The sequence below is a fragment of the Fukomys damarensis genome, unplaced genomic scaffold (assembly GCF_012274545.1).
Source record: "Fukomys damarensis isolate Sample0158 unplaced genomic scaffold, DMR_v1.0_HiC HiC_scaffold_19, whole genome shotgun sequence".
In the NCBI taxonomy this organism is placed as follows: domain Eukaryota; kingdom Metazoa; phylum Chordata; class Mammalia; order Rodentia; family Bathyergidae; genus Fukomys; species Fukomys damarensis.
In genome coordinates this window covers 59,053,950-59,067,787 of record NW_022900931.1, presented here as the reverse complement: position 1 = coordinate 59,067,787, position 13,838 = coordinate 59,053,950, and the positions used below count along the sequence as shown (strand labels likewise).

General features: G+C 44.0%; 2 protein-coding genes and 1 pseudogene across 4 annotated transcripts in view; 1 reads left to right on the top strand and 2 right to left on the bottom strand.

Annotated features, from left to right (window-relative positions):
- Nucleotides 1-3,366: 3,366 nt before the first annotated feature.
- The window catches only part of Selenov (selenoprotein V), a 14,738-nt gene continuing 4,266 nt past the window's right edge, over nucleotides 3,367-13,838 (bottom strand). For all 3 annotated transcript variants that reach the window (XR_002025054.2, XR_002025055.2, XR_004518009.1), the window contains one exon: nucleotides 3,367-3,600. The gene's annotated coding sequence lies outside the window, so the exon portion shown is untranslated. The remainder of the gene's footprint in view (nucleotides 3,601-13,838) is intronic.
- LOC117286994 lies at nucleotides 4,474-4,609 on the bottom strand (annotated as a pseudogene).
- Eid2b (EP300 interacting inhibitor of differentiation 2B) lies at nucleotides 9,592-12,069 on the top strand. The gene has a single exon (XM_010614506.2). The coding sequence runs from the start codon at nucleotides 9,962-9,964 to the stop codon at nucleotides 10,418-10,420; it is 459 nt and encodes a 152-aa protein (XP_010612808.1). The 5' UTR covers nucleotides 9,592-9,961; the 3' UTR covers nucleotides 10,421-12,069.

The window sequence follows — 13,838 nt, the reverse complement described above, 5'->3', positions numbered from 1 at the left end:
TGCTGTGGCTATAGAGAGGTACACTCTGAAATTTGAATTCAGCCAAACTAACTGCCTATTAAAATAAAAATCACTCTTCAGAGAAAAGCAATAAAGTCCAGAACCTCTCCAATGTACCTTTTGTAATAAACAAATGAAATTTGAAATATATATTTGGAGAGCCAGGCATAGTGGTACAGACCTTTAATCCCGGCAATCGGGAGGCTAAGGCAGGAGGATCACTGCATGTTTGAACTACATAGCAAGACCCTATCTCAAAAAATGAAACATACATGTGGAGAAACAAAATAACAAAAAAAAGGTTCCATACTCCCAGAGAAAAAGAAAGTCCATTGAAATCAACCCCATAATAAATACTGAGATATTACGGTTAGCAGAGAACTGTTTTTAATATAGCCATTATAAATAAATTGCATGACTTAAAGGGAAATATATGAGTAATAAATCAACAGATCAGAGAATCTAAGCAAAGACACAAAAAACAAATGGCCTTGTTAAGCACATATCTCAGCACAAGTCCCTTTGGAAGCCATACTAGATGCTTGGACTGCAGGGAATCCTCACCTGGCCATCCTACAGTGTCCTGTAGGCTTTAGCCTGGACTCTTGGGAAGCCAGAGTTCTAACAGGATTGCTGAAACCATGGGTTATGTAGAAGAGAAATCTCTCTGTCTGTGTCTGACGGTCAGTGTGGTGGATGGGGAGAGGACACTGGTTGGGTAGAACAGACTAATCCTTCAACCCTGAAGCTATCCTTGCTTGTGGGGCTATGGAGGAATGGAGAGATGTCATCACAGATGTTCCCTGAAAGTTCCAGAGATGAATGTGTATACAACCTGTCCTCACAAATGATGTCATTGTCTGGTGAGGGAAGTAATCTCTTATTAATGTCTGTCATTTCCCATGCTGCCTGCCAAGACGCAGCCATTCCTTTATTTCCTCAGAATCCTCCCACTCTGGCAAATCGTGGGCAGGAATTACAGAACAAGCACTTCATAAGGCAAAGGCAAACCAGATTAATCCATAAGTACATGGGACTAAAGGAGCCAAGGGAGACCCCTGCCTCAGACTCCCATTCATTAAGTTTTCAGCATATACTCATTAGGCATTCCACCATGCCAGTCTCTGTCCAGATGTTGGCACGGAGGGTAGAATCTCATCCCTGTCTTCACAGACCTCATGGTCTACTAAAGGAGACTGTATAAAAACATGTAGGGTTTGGAACTAAGAGTGGAAAACCATCCCCCAACATGGATAATCTTTCCATGTTGCTGAAGCAAACAAAGCAGATTTGGGACAGTAAACAAAACAAAAGTATGCATCCATTAGTTCCACAAATACCTCCTATAGTCAGGAATGGTGGTTCCACGACGGTAATCCCAACACTCAGGAGGCTGAGGCAGCCTGCACTACATAACAAATCCTATCTCAACTAAAAACAAAAATAACATTTCCTGTATACCTCCGCCATATTGGGTCTCTGCTGCTGGAAGCTGTTGTGGGTCAGTAACTAGGATGGCTGCCCTCGTGGGTCTCACAGTCCATCAGGGGAGATGGTTACATCATGGACAAAGCTGTGATGAAAAAGTCGAGGGGGAAGAAGGAAAGACAGAAGGCAAAGGGGAAACTAGAGACGTGTGTTTTGGCCCTTTTACAATAGTGAAAGTTGCCTGGTCAGTATATTCATCTCAGGATCAAGTCTACCTTTTCCATAGATGTCCCCTCCACTTCCTCTATGAAGTTTTAACTGACTCACTACTTTTGAAAAAAAATAATAATAAAGCCTTTAGACAAATTCAATAGAGTTAACCAAAGGATGATTTATAAATCAGTCAACACTTGGAACCAGTTCATTTTGGTTTTTTGTTTGTTTTGAGGCAAGGTCTCACTATGTTGTTCAGCCTGGCCTTGAACTCACAGTGATCCTCCTGCCTCGGGCTCCTAAGTGCTGTGTGCGCCACTACACTCAGCTTCAGAACCATTTCCAAAAGACTCCACAGAAGCAGATGGAGGGATCATATTTAAAAAGAGTAAAAAGAACTGACCAATGAGAAACAAGTGAGGTACAGAGACAGTTGTGTTTCTTTGGTGTTGGTGATTCAACCTGATTTGAACAGTTGGCTGCCTGTAATTGGCTGTAGTTCAACTGCCGTGGTTGACCAAGACTCAACCACTTGTTACAAAGCCAGATTCCTAAATTTGGCTTGTTTACTTCCTGAGTTAGCTTGCAGTGTACTACGGTGAGGACCTTCTCTGCCAATTTTAGTTTGATTCAATGCTGCATTTTTCAACACTACTGTCACTCTGCCTCTGAAGAGCCTCAGCTGTTATTATCTTTACCTCGTTATTTTTGGTGGTTCAGCTTCCCTCCACCTGTTCCATTTCTGCCCCCAAGGGCAGATGTATTTTAATTCAGTTCTGATGCTGCTTGTTCAGGGCAGACTCCACAAGTTTAAGGGCTCATCCGCTGACATCTGTCACTTCAGAAGCCAGGTGCCAATCCCAGGGGCCACCGACACTCCAGTTTGAGCAGCTCTAAATTCAGGGGCTCTCACCACCTACTCAGGTTTCATGATTCTCTAAAACAATTACAGTGAACCTTTTAGAGCTTTCAGTGACACAAACAGCCCACTGTGGCACACGTGCCATTGGTTCACCATCACTGCCTTATATGTACTTACAAGTTTATTATACAGAATATAACTCACCTGGGTGTGGTGGTGCATACCTGTATACCAGCTACTCCGGAAACTGAGGCAGGAGGGCTGCAACTCTGATGCCATCCCAGGCAACATAGTGAGACCCTGTCTCTGTTTTTAAAGGGCTGGGGATGTAGCTCCATGGCAGAGCACTTGCCTAGCATGCAGGAGCCCCTTAGGTTTATGGGATAGGGGACACAACTGGGAAGTGGCCTAATTAAGAGAGCAAAGGAAAGATCAGCAAGGATTCCAGATGCAGAGCTTCTGTGCCCACCCTCTGTGGAGTCAGCATGTGTCACCCTCCCTGCACACTGCACTGTTCAACCAATAAGCCTCAGTATCCCAGGCTCTCTAGGGTGTTCCCCGCTAGTCACGATTCACAAGTCACTGGGTGAGTAACTGAATGCAGTCTCCACTCCCCACAGAAGCCTCTTCATTTCCAACCTTCTGATCACATGGTTGGTCTTTCTGGCAATTTTGAAGCTACCCCATCACGAAGGTCAGGAGCAACCCACTCTCAGCTGCCTCCTTAGCATAACAAAGACCCTACAGCACTTAGAAAATCACAAGCTTTTGTTTTGGTTTGGTTTTGGTTTTTGGATTTTAAACTCTGTGCTAGGGACCAGGGACAAGGGATCAGATATACTCCATAATATACCACATCACCCCAGACAACTGTCTTGGAGTGATCTTGAATTTTTATCTAGAGACAAAATGTGCTGTCATCCACATTTAACAGCAGTATGTATCTGAAATTTGTCAGAAGTTTTAGACCTCTTTTATCAGCATTGTTTGCATTGAGAATTTGAGTTCAGATTTCCTAGCACAGATCTTAGGCAATTGCTTTTTAGAGATTCTTCTTCCAGGCTGGTTGTTGAGATTTCCTCAGCGCTCTTTCTGACCTTGGAAGACAGAGTTTTAGATAAATATTGATTATTATGTATCCCTCTAGCATTTCTGTGAGTTCTTAGTATTTACAGTTCCTCCTTATTTTGTCCTGACCAAAATCCAGGAACTTTGTTAAACACTTGAGTTTGCCCAGTCATCCTGAGACCAGAACAGAGATAGACTCCCAGGTTTTCAGCCCACACTGGTAACCACCTTAAAGGAACTACACACTTAATGCTGACAGGAAGCAGTGGCTTAAGCAGCAACCAAAGGTTGTCTAAACGTCATGTTTTGATGGGAACAATAAAAATGTAAATACCACTTGCCAGAAATCTGCCTACGATTGGCTACTCTAGGTACCTTAGTCTACCAGAGCTGCCATAACAAAGTTTAACAGACTGGGTGGCTGAAACAACAGAAATACATTTCCTCATGGTTCTGGGGGTCAGAAATCAAAGACCAAAGTGTTGTCAACCTTGGTTTGGGGTGTGGGCTTTCTCCCTGGCTGATAAATAGCTGCCTTCTTGTATGTCTTCATATGGGTTTACCACTGTGTGCACAGGGTCACTTTCTGAACTTGAAAGTGTTAACTGAATGAAGAACTGTCATAAAACATACAAATTTGGGGAAATTAGTCTGCCCAAAAGAGTCCAAGGCTGATTTTTTTTTTTTTTTTTTGGTAAATAAGTCAGCATGGCTGCAGAGTTTATGAGGTATAGAATTCCCAGGAAAGGTACTAATAGACAAAATTTCCTCAAGTGTCATGTGACAGCTAAAGCTCACCACAGAGACAAAGGCTGATAATTTTCAAAAGAAAGTAAGATGGTTCTCTAGGGCTGGGGATTTAGCTCAGTGGTTCAGTGGCCTGCCTTGCAAGCGTAAGGACCTGAGTTCACTCCCCGGTACAAAAAAAAAAAAAAGAAAGTAAGATAGTTCTCAAGCAGATATAGAATGAACACGTGTCAAAGATTTGATTTAACTCATCTTTTACACTTGATCTTAGCCAAAAGGCCGAGAAGCGATTAACTCATCTTTTAATAAGAGAAAAAAGAGGCTACAAATGGCTCCCCCCAAAAAGTCACATATTTACATGGAATAGAGTGTTGAAAATCTTTTTGTCGGGCAGGGGATTTAGCTCAAGGGCTGGGGATTTAGCTCAGCAGTTCAGTGGCCTGCCTTGCAAGCGCAAGGACCCGAGTTCAATCCCCCGTACAAAAAAAAAAAAAAAAATCTTTTTCTCACTTCCGTTATTTATGACTTAGAAAAAGCACGCAGCCCTCATAGAAATCAGATAATTCTGAGTCTCCAGAATTCCATCAGAAGGGAATCCATTGACCTCTTTTGCGTATTCCAAGGTTGAAATTTTCTTACATCAAGCAAATTTCTCCTCATACCTAACGCACAGGACCACTAGGAAAGACTCCAACACACAGGACCAGGGCCAGGACCGGAAGGCCAGGCCAGCGGTGAGATCGTGAAGGTATGAGCAAGTGGACATGAGCCAGCATTTCCCTTCCCGTGTGCACATTTCGCCTGCAACTCAAAATGTTCACACATTGGGAGGAGAGCTGTAAATCAAACCTTCCCCAGACTTTTTGCATATCAAACAATCACTAGCCAAGGCAATGGAAAAGAAAGATCTACTTCATGTCCTTCAGATCTACTTTACATCCATTGGACCTCTGCTTCCAGGAACAGTGAAACAGTATGCAGGAAAAGCCTCGAGAGGGAGAAAGAAGGCTGTGGCATATAATTAGGAAGACAGCCGCAGAGTAAGAATTACTGTGGTACTGGTCGCACCGATGATGGTGGTGAAGATGAGAATGACAGTGATACTGATAGAGATGACAGTCACTGTGATGAGGGTGGCGGAGGAGGTTAGTGGAGACAGCAGCAGCACCGAGAACCTTTTAATGCTGGCCCTTTTTTGTGCTTCTAGCTCCCTGTGTATGGCCAACCTTTGGAAACAGTGATTTCTACCTTCACAGAGAAACCATGGAGTAGACTGGCAATGACAAGATTTTTTTTAAAGTATGTACTGTAATCACATTTATCTAAAACTGTGTCTTTAAAAATATGTACTGATCCAGGCATGGTGCCATGCGCCTGTAATCACACCACTTGGGAGGCTGAGGCAGAAAGATCACCATTTGTTTGAGGCCAGCCTGGACTATATAGTGAGTTCAAGGCCAGCCTGAACTACACATGAAGACCCTGCCTCAAAAATAAATAAATAAGTGAATAAAACTTAAATTAAAAATCCATATTTATTGCTGAGTATGGAGACACATGCCTATAATCCCAGCACTCGGGAGGCTGAGGCAGGAGATCACAGTGAGTTCAAGGCCAGCCTGAACTACAGAGTGAGACCCTGTCTCAAACAAATACATATATAGATATACAGGTGGAGAGAGAAATCCTTGAAATGAGTCAATAAAATGATGACACTCTGACATTTAACACTTCCTCTTTTTTTTGTATAGTTTTCAAATTTTAGCATGCAGCATGCATTTTTATAACCAGAGGAAAGTAAGAAGCAAATACATAACTCAAAATGGAACCAAAAAAAGAATTGCAATATTGCTCTTCCCGTAATTCCCCACAGTTAAGATAGAAGCTCTGTCTTTCTCTCTTCCTCCCTCCTTTTCTCACTCTGTCTCTCCTTGTCTCTCTCCAGGACTGGTGATCAAACTCATGGCCTCGCATTTGCTAGGCAAGCACTCTACTCCTGAGCTACACCCCTAACCCTCACACTAATTCTGATTTTCTTTTCCTGTCCTCAAGTTTTTGAGATAGTTTAAAACTTAGACCCTTGACTTACAAACTCAATTGGTCCCGAGGGCTCGTTGTAACTCAGGTTGGTTGTGAGTCAAGACAGCTGAGATCTGATGTTTACCTAGGTACACACCTTAGATAACAAAAGCAGGTGAATCTTCCATTAACCTAATGAACCCAAGTTGTTTGTATGTCAGGCCAGTCATAACTTGAGGGTCCACTGTACCAAACTGAGTGGTACAAGAGAAATTTATTTCAGTTCAGGAAGCTAAGAAATTCAAGATCAAGACACCAGCCAATTCACTTTCTGCTGAAAGCTCATTCTTGTAGATGGATCCCATCTCACTGTACTCAAATGACCTCTTTATGCTAGGGAAAGAAAGAGTGGAAGAATGAGATCATTGCCTCACCCTTTGGATCTCATTTAATTTTACCTCTATAAAGGTGCCATCTCCAAATATAATCACAAGTAAAGTCATATGAATCTGAAGAGGAACAAAATTCACTCCACAACATGAGCTAAAAAGTACACAGCATAGTGCCTGATACTTAATGAGTGCTCAAACAGTGGGAAAAATTATAGCCAGGTGTAGTAGTGCACACCTATAATCCCAGCATCAGGAGGCTGACGCAGGAAGATTGCTTTGAGTTCAGGGCCAGCCTGGGCTACATAGTGAGTTACAGGTCAGTCTCAACTACATAGTGAGACCCTGTCTCAAACCGCCCCCCAAAATGGAAAGAACATAACAGTGTTATGATTTATATGTACTGTAGATGTCCCTACCATCACCGAAGCCTCATGACTTATAGATGGGGCTTTTGGGAGTGGCTGGATCATGAGTATGTGATACTGGATTATGGGTGTATGGTTCTGGATTAGTCCACTGATTGGTTTAGCATAGCTGTGAGTTTACTGAAGAGGAAAGACCTACCCTGGGTGTGGGTGGCACCAACCAATAGGCTTGTTTGGAATAAACCAATAGGCTTTAATGGAATAAAAGGGAAAGTAGAGGACAGGCTTGCTTCTTTTTGTCTGCCATGCTGTGGACTGTTTCTCCTCTGCCATGCCCTCTGTCCTACTGCCCTGCCTTGCCCTGCCAACAATGGACTGAAACCTCTACAAACTGTGAGCTAAAATAAATCTTTCCTCCTTTAACTTGTAGGTGTTGGGTATTGTGTTTCAGTGATGAGAAAAGTAACTAGTAATGATTTATATGGGAATTCTGTTGGGAAAATAAACTGTGACTCAGTTTCTCCTACTGTGCACTCTCCTACTGTCTGTGACCTTAAAAAAAAACATGGAGATTTCACCCCCCTAGCAAGCAATCAATCAACAGTGAACATCAGCCGGGTGTCCTCCACAGAGAAAAGTCACAGCCTCTTACTCTGCTTCCAAACTGAAGTCAATTTGCAGACCCAGAGTACCTCGACTGACTAGAAATCAGATCCCCTTGAGGAAGAATCCTGCACTGCTGCCCTACCATACATCTTCCTCTAACCCTATCCCAATGGGACCTGCGACCATGTACTATTGTGACAGTGCATTTGGGAAAAAGGAAATACATAGCTCTCTTGATTCTAGACACTGGCTCTCAACTGATGCTCATTTGGGGAGACCAAAGTGGGAGCATTTGGTAGTCAGGTGACAAATAGAGTCTTAGCAAAGCTACAGCATACAAGAGGACCAGCTGACCCATTATGGTTATTTTCTTGGTTTCTAAGTATATAACTTAGAACAGAAATACTTGGCAACTAGAAAATTCCCTAGGTTGGCTTGCTGACCTATACAGTTAGGGTCGTTATGTTGGGAAGAGCTAACTGGAAGTTCTTGGAATTTTCACTCCCTTCTGATATGGTAATTTGATACCAAACTACATTTCCAGAGAAATTTGAGGGATTGAAAGACTTGAAAGATGCCGGGCATAGTGATGCATGTCTGTAATCCCACCTACTCCACAAGCTGAGGCAAGAGGATCACAGGTTCAAAGCCAACCTGGGCAGCTTAGTGAGATCCTGTCTCAAAAAATGAAAAGGGATGAGGATGTAAGCTCAGTGGTAGACGCCCCTGGGTTTGATCCCCAATACTGCAAACAAAAAATTTTTTGAAAGAAGTACAGGTGTGGTTCCTATTCATCCCAATTTAACTCAGCCATTTGACTTGTGTAGAAGCCAGATGGATCATCCTGGAGAAGGGTGAATAATCAAACCTAATCAGGTGTGATTCCAATTACAGCTGTCACCCCAGATGTAGTACCTCCACTGAACATGACATCTTCCTCACAGCCACTGAGGAGCCTCTACCACTGTCTGCTATGATGTAATGACAAGAGTGACATCCCATGACTTTTGCTATATTCGCTTGGCTGGGAGAAATCATAGGTCTCAGGCGCTCTGCTGTGTTTCTGGGTGATGGTCAGCTGGGTGAAGCCAAAAGAGCACAAGAAGAGTCTCAGGAAAGTAAAGCACATTACACTCACAGATCCTACAAAGAAGCACTGCGTGTTAAGGAGGTCGCATGGGAGCCAGTTCCACCAAGCCTGCAGGCAGCAGAGAGTGAAGACTTGGCAAAAGCCTCCACTGGAGTCAGAGAGGTGAACACACGAGAAAACGCACAAGAGATTTCACCAGTAACTTTGACTGTTACTGGTCACGGCCAGGGGAGAATAAGAAGAAAAAAAAACTTGTGGCTGGGGGATTTAGCTCAGTGCTGCTGCCTGCCTCGCGAGCGCAAAGACCGAGTTCGATCCCCTGTACCAAACAAAACAAAACAAAACAAACTTGTGACACGAACCAACCTTATTACACTGGCGCACCTGGTCACTTAGGCAGGATGTTCACAGTGTTTGTGGAGACGATGAGGCAGCAAGAAACTAGGAAAATACCAATCAAGAGGAGGGAATTACACAAAAGATATGAACACCAGGAGCTAGAGATTCGGAGGTCATTTCCAGGTCTGCTTGACATAGAGCATCAGCCTAACAGTGAGCCAAGGGGGACACTTTTTAAAGAGTATGCAAAAAATGAAGCACCTATGAGAGAGGAGGCACAACCCTCAGAAATGCTAGTAAAGAAGACATGAATTTTCCAAAAGCAACAGGATTCTTTCAAGTTTACAAATTTTAAATCTGCAGAGTTGCATTAAGATCAGAGCTGGAAAATGACCTTATAAGGAGGTCCACGGGAAGGGGTACCGGGGACTGAATCCGGGGTCTTCACCCTGAACTACATCTCCAGCCCTCTTTTTATATCTTTGAGAGGAGGTCTCGCTAAGTCGTCAAATTGCCCAGGCTTGGCTCCAACTTGCAATCCTCCTGTGTTGGCCTTCCAGAGTGCTAGGATTACAGGTGTGCACCACCGATCCAGCTTCCAAGTGAACGTCCGATTCTAACCTTGGAAGTAGCCACAGCCCCCGAAAAACCCAGGACCACTAGGGGACGCTCTAGGATCACACACAGTGCCTACGCATGCGTACGACGTTTTACCCGCCCACAACGTTTACGCACGCGCTAAGACCCACGCGTGCGCACATCCATCAAGCGCACAAGGGGTTGTTTTTGTAGAAGCGCTCGGGCAGCTGGTGAGCCGAGGGAGAGGTCTGAGATGTCCGAGCTACGCGGGGAGGGCAGTGCTCCAGAAATGAGTGCAGTGAATGGCGTCAGCGACGTCCTGCAGACCGGAGTGGGCGGCAGGAGGCGGGCGCGAGAAGCCCAGGAAGCCCCCGTGGTCGAAGCTGCCTGCCCTATGGCGCGGGTGCGGGGCCTGGCTCCCAGGCCGATCCCCAGCCACGTCCCAGGCCTGATGTCAATGCCCGGCCTCCACGGGCACCTGGGCCTCGTAGGGATTAATCATCAACGGCTCTTCCACCAGTACCTGGAAAATTCCCCCATGATCCCAGTCAGGTTACTGCGAGACATCGAGGAACGCCGCAGGCTGTTTGTGGAAGGCTGCAAGGCGAGGGAAGCGGCTTTTGATGCGAATCCCCCCCAGATGGAGTCCGACGCCGTGGCTTTCGCCCTCGCTCTGACGGCCGCGGAGGCCGGCAGCCCTCTGGCTGACTGAATCGGCGATCAGGTGGGTGGCCAGGAGGTCAGGGGAAAAGGCGAAGGCAGGCCTGCGCAGACCTAGTTGGTAGTCGTTAGGGGGGAAATGCAAGCTTCGAAGAGAACACCAGTGCACAAGGAAACGAAGACACAGCCGGAGAGAGCTCGAAGGGCAACGTGAGACTGTTGGAGCTGCTTCCCGAGCGGTCCGGGGACACTCAGGACATCGCCTGTGACTGTGAAATCATCCGTCAGCATTTGTGGAAACTTTTGACACTGTTCCGCCCTAAAGGGGGGTTTCGCAAAGATAAGTTGTAAGAAAAATGGCCAGCGATAGAACCCAGAGGAAGAAGCCGAGATGACCAAAGACGTGAAGAAAATGCAGTTAGGAATCCACGCGTGTCTGAGTTGTTAGGATTGCAAGGCTCTTCAGAGACCCTGGGGAGTTCAGAATTTGTGGTCATCATATCGTCAGCTGCCAGCTCTTGTGTAAAATGAATTTCCGTGTTTTCTAAAAAATTGCAGATGAAGAGTAAAATGCTCAAGAAAACATGTATTTATTGTGAGATAAGTATATTTTCAAGATCATATGAGATTGGGTGGGTGTGGGAATAGATTTGTTTTTGTTAATGTTTAAACTTTTTATTTTATTCCAGACTCTGTTCACAAGACTCAAAAGACAAAGTATCATAAAATGTACTGTGAGAAGTTCCTGTTCCTATCCTCTATTAACTTGAAAACTTCCTGACAGTTTTCTTTGTTGGTGGCTTCGATGTTTTGTTCATTTGTATTTGGTTTGTTTTGTTTTGTGAATGACTTTCAACAACTTCCTAATGCATATACAAATTAAAATCTATATATTCTGCTTGTTTCTTTTTAAATCAAGGTGGCATATTACAAGGCAGCATAGTATCCACCTTTATCTTCATTTTGGGGCTTTTCACTTGCATTGGAGAGATTTGTATTTTGTTTGTTTGGTATCAGGGATCGAACTCGTGACCATGTGCTTTCGAGAACCACTGAACTAAATCCCCAGCCGTTTTTTTTTTTCTTTTTTTTTTTTTCCAACAACTACAATGCAAGGCTGTATTGTGATATAATGAAGTAGTCATCTTTTGCGGGTCTGGGTTGTTTTCAGAATGTTTTAGTATTTTCTGTGTATTTGTATGTGCTTACTCATTTTCCGTAGCGTAGGTGTCTAAAAGAGGAAGCTCTTGATGAAAGCGCAAATGCACTGGTGTTTTTAATGGTGTTACTAGAAAGCTTTGCCTTCCATTTTGCCAGTGATAAATAGGGCCTCTTTCTCCACAGCCTGGCCGGTCAGACTTTGGAGAATCAGACGGTGAAGCATCATTTCTGCCGTTCTAATTTGTGTTTCTCTAAGAGGGAGGACATACGTTTTCAATATATATGAGCCATTGGTTTCCGCTTCCCTGGAAACTACCCATCGTTTACATCATTCGTTTTTTTCCATCGGCTGCTGCTTTTGCGAGTCAGTTTGTGTTATCAGTAATGAAAGAAGTGAGCCCTTTGTGATGTCTGATGGGAAGAGTTCCTCACTTGTGACTGTTTCCCTCCCCAGCCCTCGGCCCCCACACAAATACAGATTGGGGATTAAACCCAGGGCCTTTGCACTGAGCTACACAGTGTCTCCACTCTTTTTTTTTTGAGACAAGGTCTCATTGAGTTGCTCAGGCAGGGCCTGAACTCCTGATTCTTGTGCTTCGGCCTCCCACAGTGCTGAGTCCCAGCATGTGCCACCCCCCAGCTCAGTTTGACTGCTTTTGAACCTTTTGCTATGCACAGAATTTGTTTTCATGTAGCTGTACATACTTAGTTGTTTTTTTTCTTTTGTGGCTTGTAGGCTTTTAGTCACAGTAGAAAAGGCTTTGCCACTACAAAACTGAAGCAATGCTGTGATTTTAAATGTTAACATTAAAATTGTTACTCGTTTGAAATATTTTAGGTTCTAGAAGTGTAATTCTACCCTCATTTGCTGCTTTTTTTTTTTTCCTATTTATTGCTTCTCGGCCTTTTGGCTAAGATCAAATGTATTTTTTCTGGCTGTTCAGATATTTTTCCCCCTATTGTGAGACTTAAGACCATCTTGATTCATTGCAGTTTTTACAAAAGTTGGTGCTATCTTTAGCTGGATTGCATCAAATTTATATGCTTTTGAGTGAAAATCAACGTCTTTGTGATGTCTTCCTATCCGGTAAGTCTCCATTTGTTCAAGTACTTTTTATGTCCCCAAGTATGTTTTAAAGTTTCTTTCATTGTAGGTATTGCATTTTTTAAAAAATATTCCAAGGGAAGTAAAAGGATTTAAGATGTGTTATGTACATGTACCAGCTCCCATGATGAGTGTAATCATTATGTACTGCAAACCTGTACTAATAAAAATTTTTTAAAAATATTCCAAGGTTAGTTTATGGCTACTGTGAATGAAGTTTCATTGTTTCTAAGTTGAAAGCTGTTGAGGAAAAGAGCCAGGCAGTGAGCCTCACCCCTCTCCCCTGTGGCCTTGCCAGCTGGGCTGCCTGCTCTTGGGTCTGTAGCTGCTGGCATCCACCCCCACCCGGCTGGGCCCTGGCCCCCTATCCCAGGATCCTCCTGAGCCTCAGTGGCCGGAGTTGTACTCCAGAGTTGCACTGTGTGTCACCGAGTCAAACACTCGTCGTGTGACTGAGTTCAGCCTGTTCCACTCAACTCACGGGTTAGGCTGATACTATGGGTCTCAAAGCCCAAATTCCTAATCATGTAGTTAATCTAAATATAGGATATCAATGAGGCTAAGTCTCAAAATGATGCTGAAAAGGACCTTTTAGAGTGATGTGTTTGGTATGATGAATGAAACTGAAAACGGAATTGTGTTTATAGGTAAGAATAATTGTACAAAGACTAAAAGAAGGACTAGAAAGGGAGATTTTTGTTTGGTCTTCTGATACAGGGTCTTGCCATGTAGTTCAGGCTGGCCTTGAACTCACTGTGTAGCCCAGGCTGCTCTCAAATGTATAGAGATCTGCTGGGCATGGCGGTGCATGCTGTAATCCCAGCACTTGGGAGGCAGAGGCAGGAAAATTGCCATGAGTTTGAGGCCAGCCTGGGCTACAAAGTGAGTTCAGAGCCAACCTGAACTACATAGCAAGACCCTGTCTCAAAAAACAATAACAACAAAAAGTATAGGGATCAACCTGCCTCAGCCTCACAAGTGCATCAACACACCTGGCTTAGGGGATACTGAATTCATGGGGCTGCCTCCAAGTAAAAAGTTTCTGTGAGCAAAGATTGAAAGACTTAGATGTGTGTATATCTGAGTGTGATTATTTAGGTTTACTGATTAGAAACAAGTCAGTAATGGGGAGTGAGACAGGTATTTCTCATATTGTCTATTCTCTCTCTCTCTCTCTCTCTCTCTCTCTCTCTCTCTCTCTATA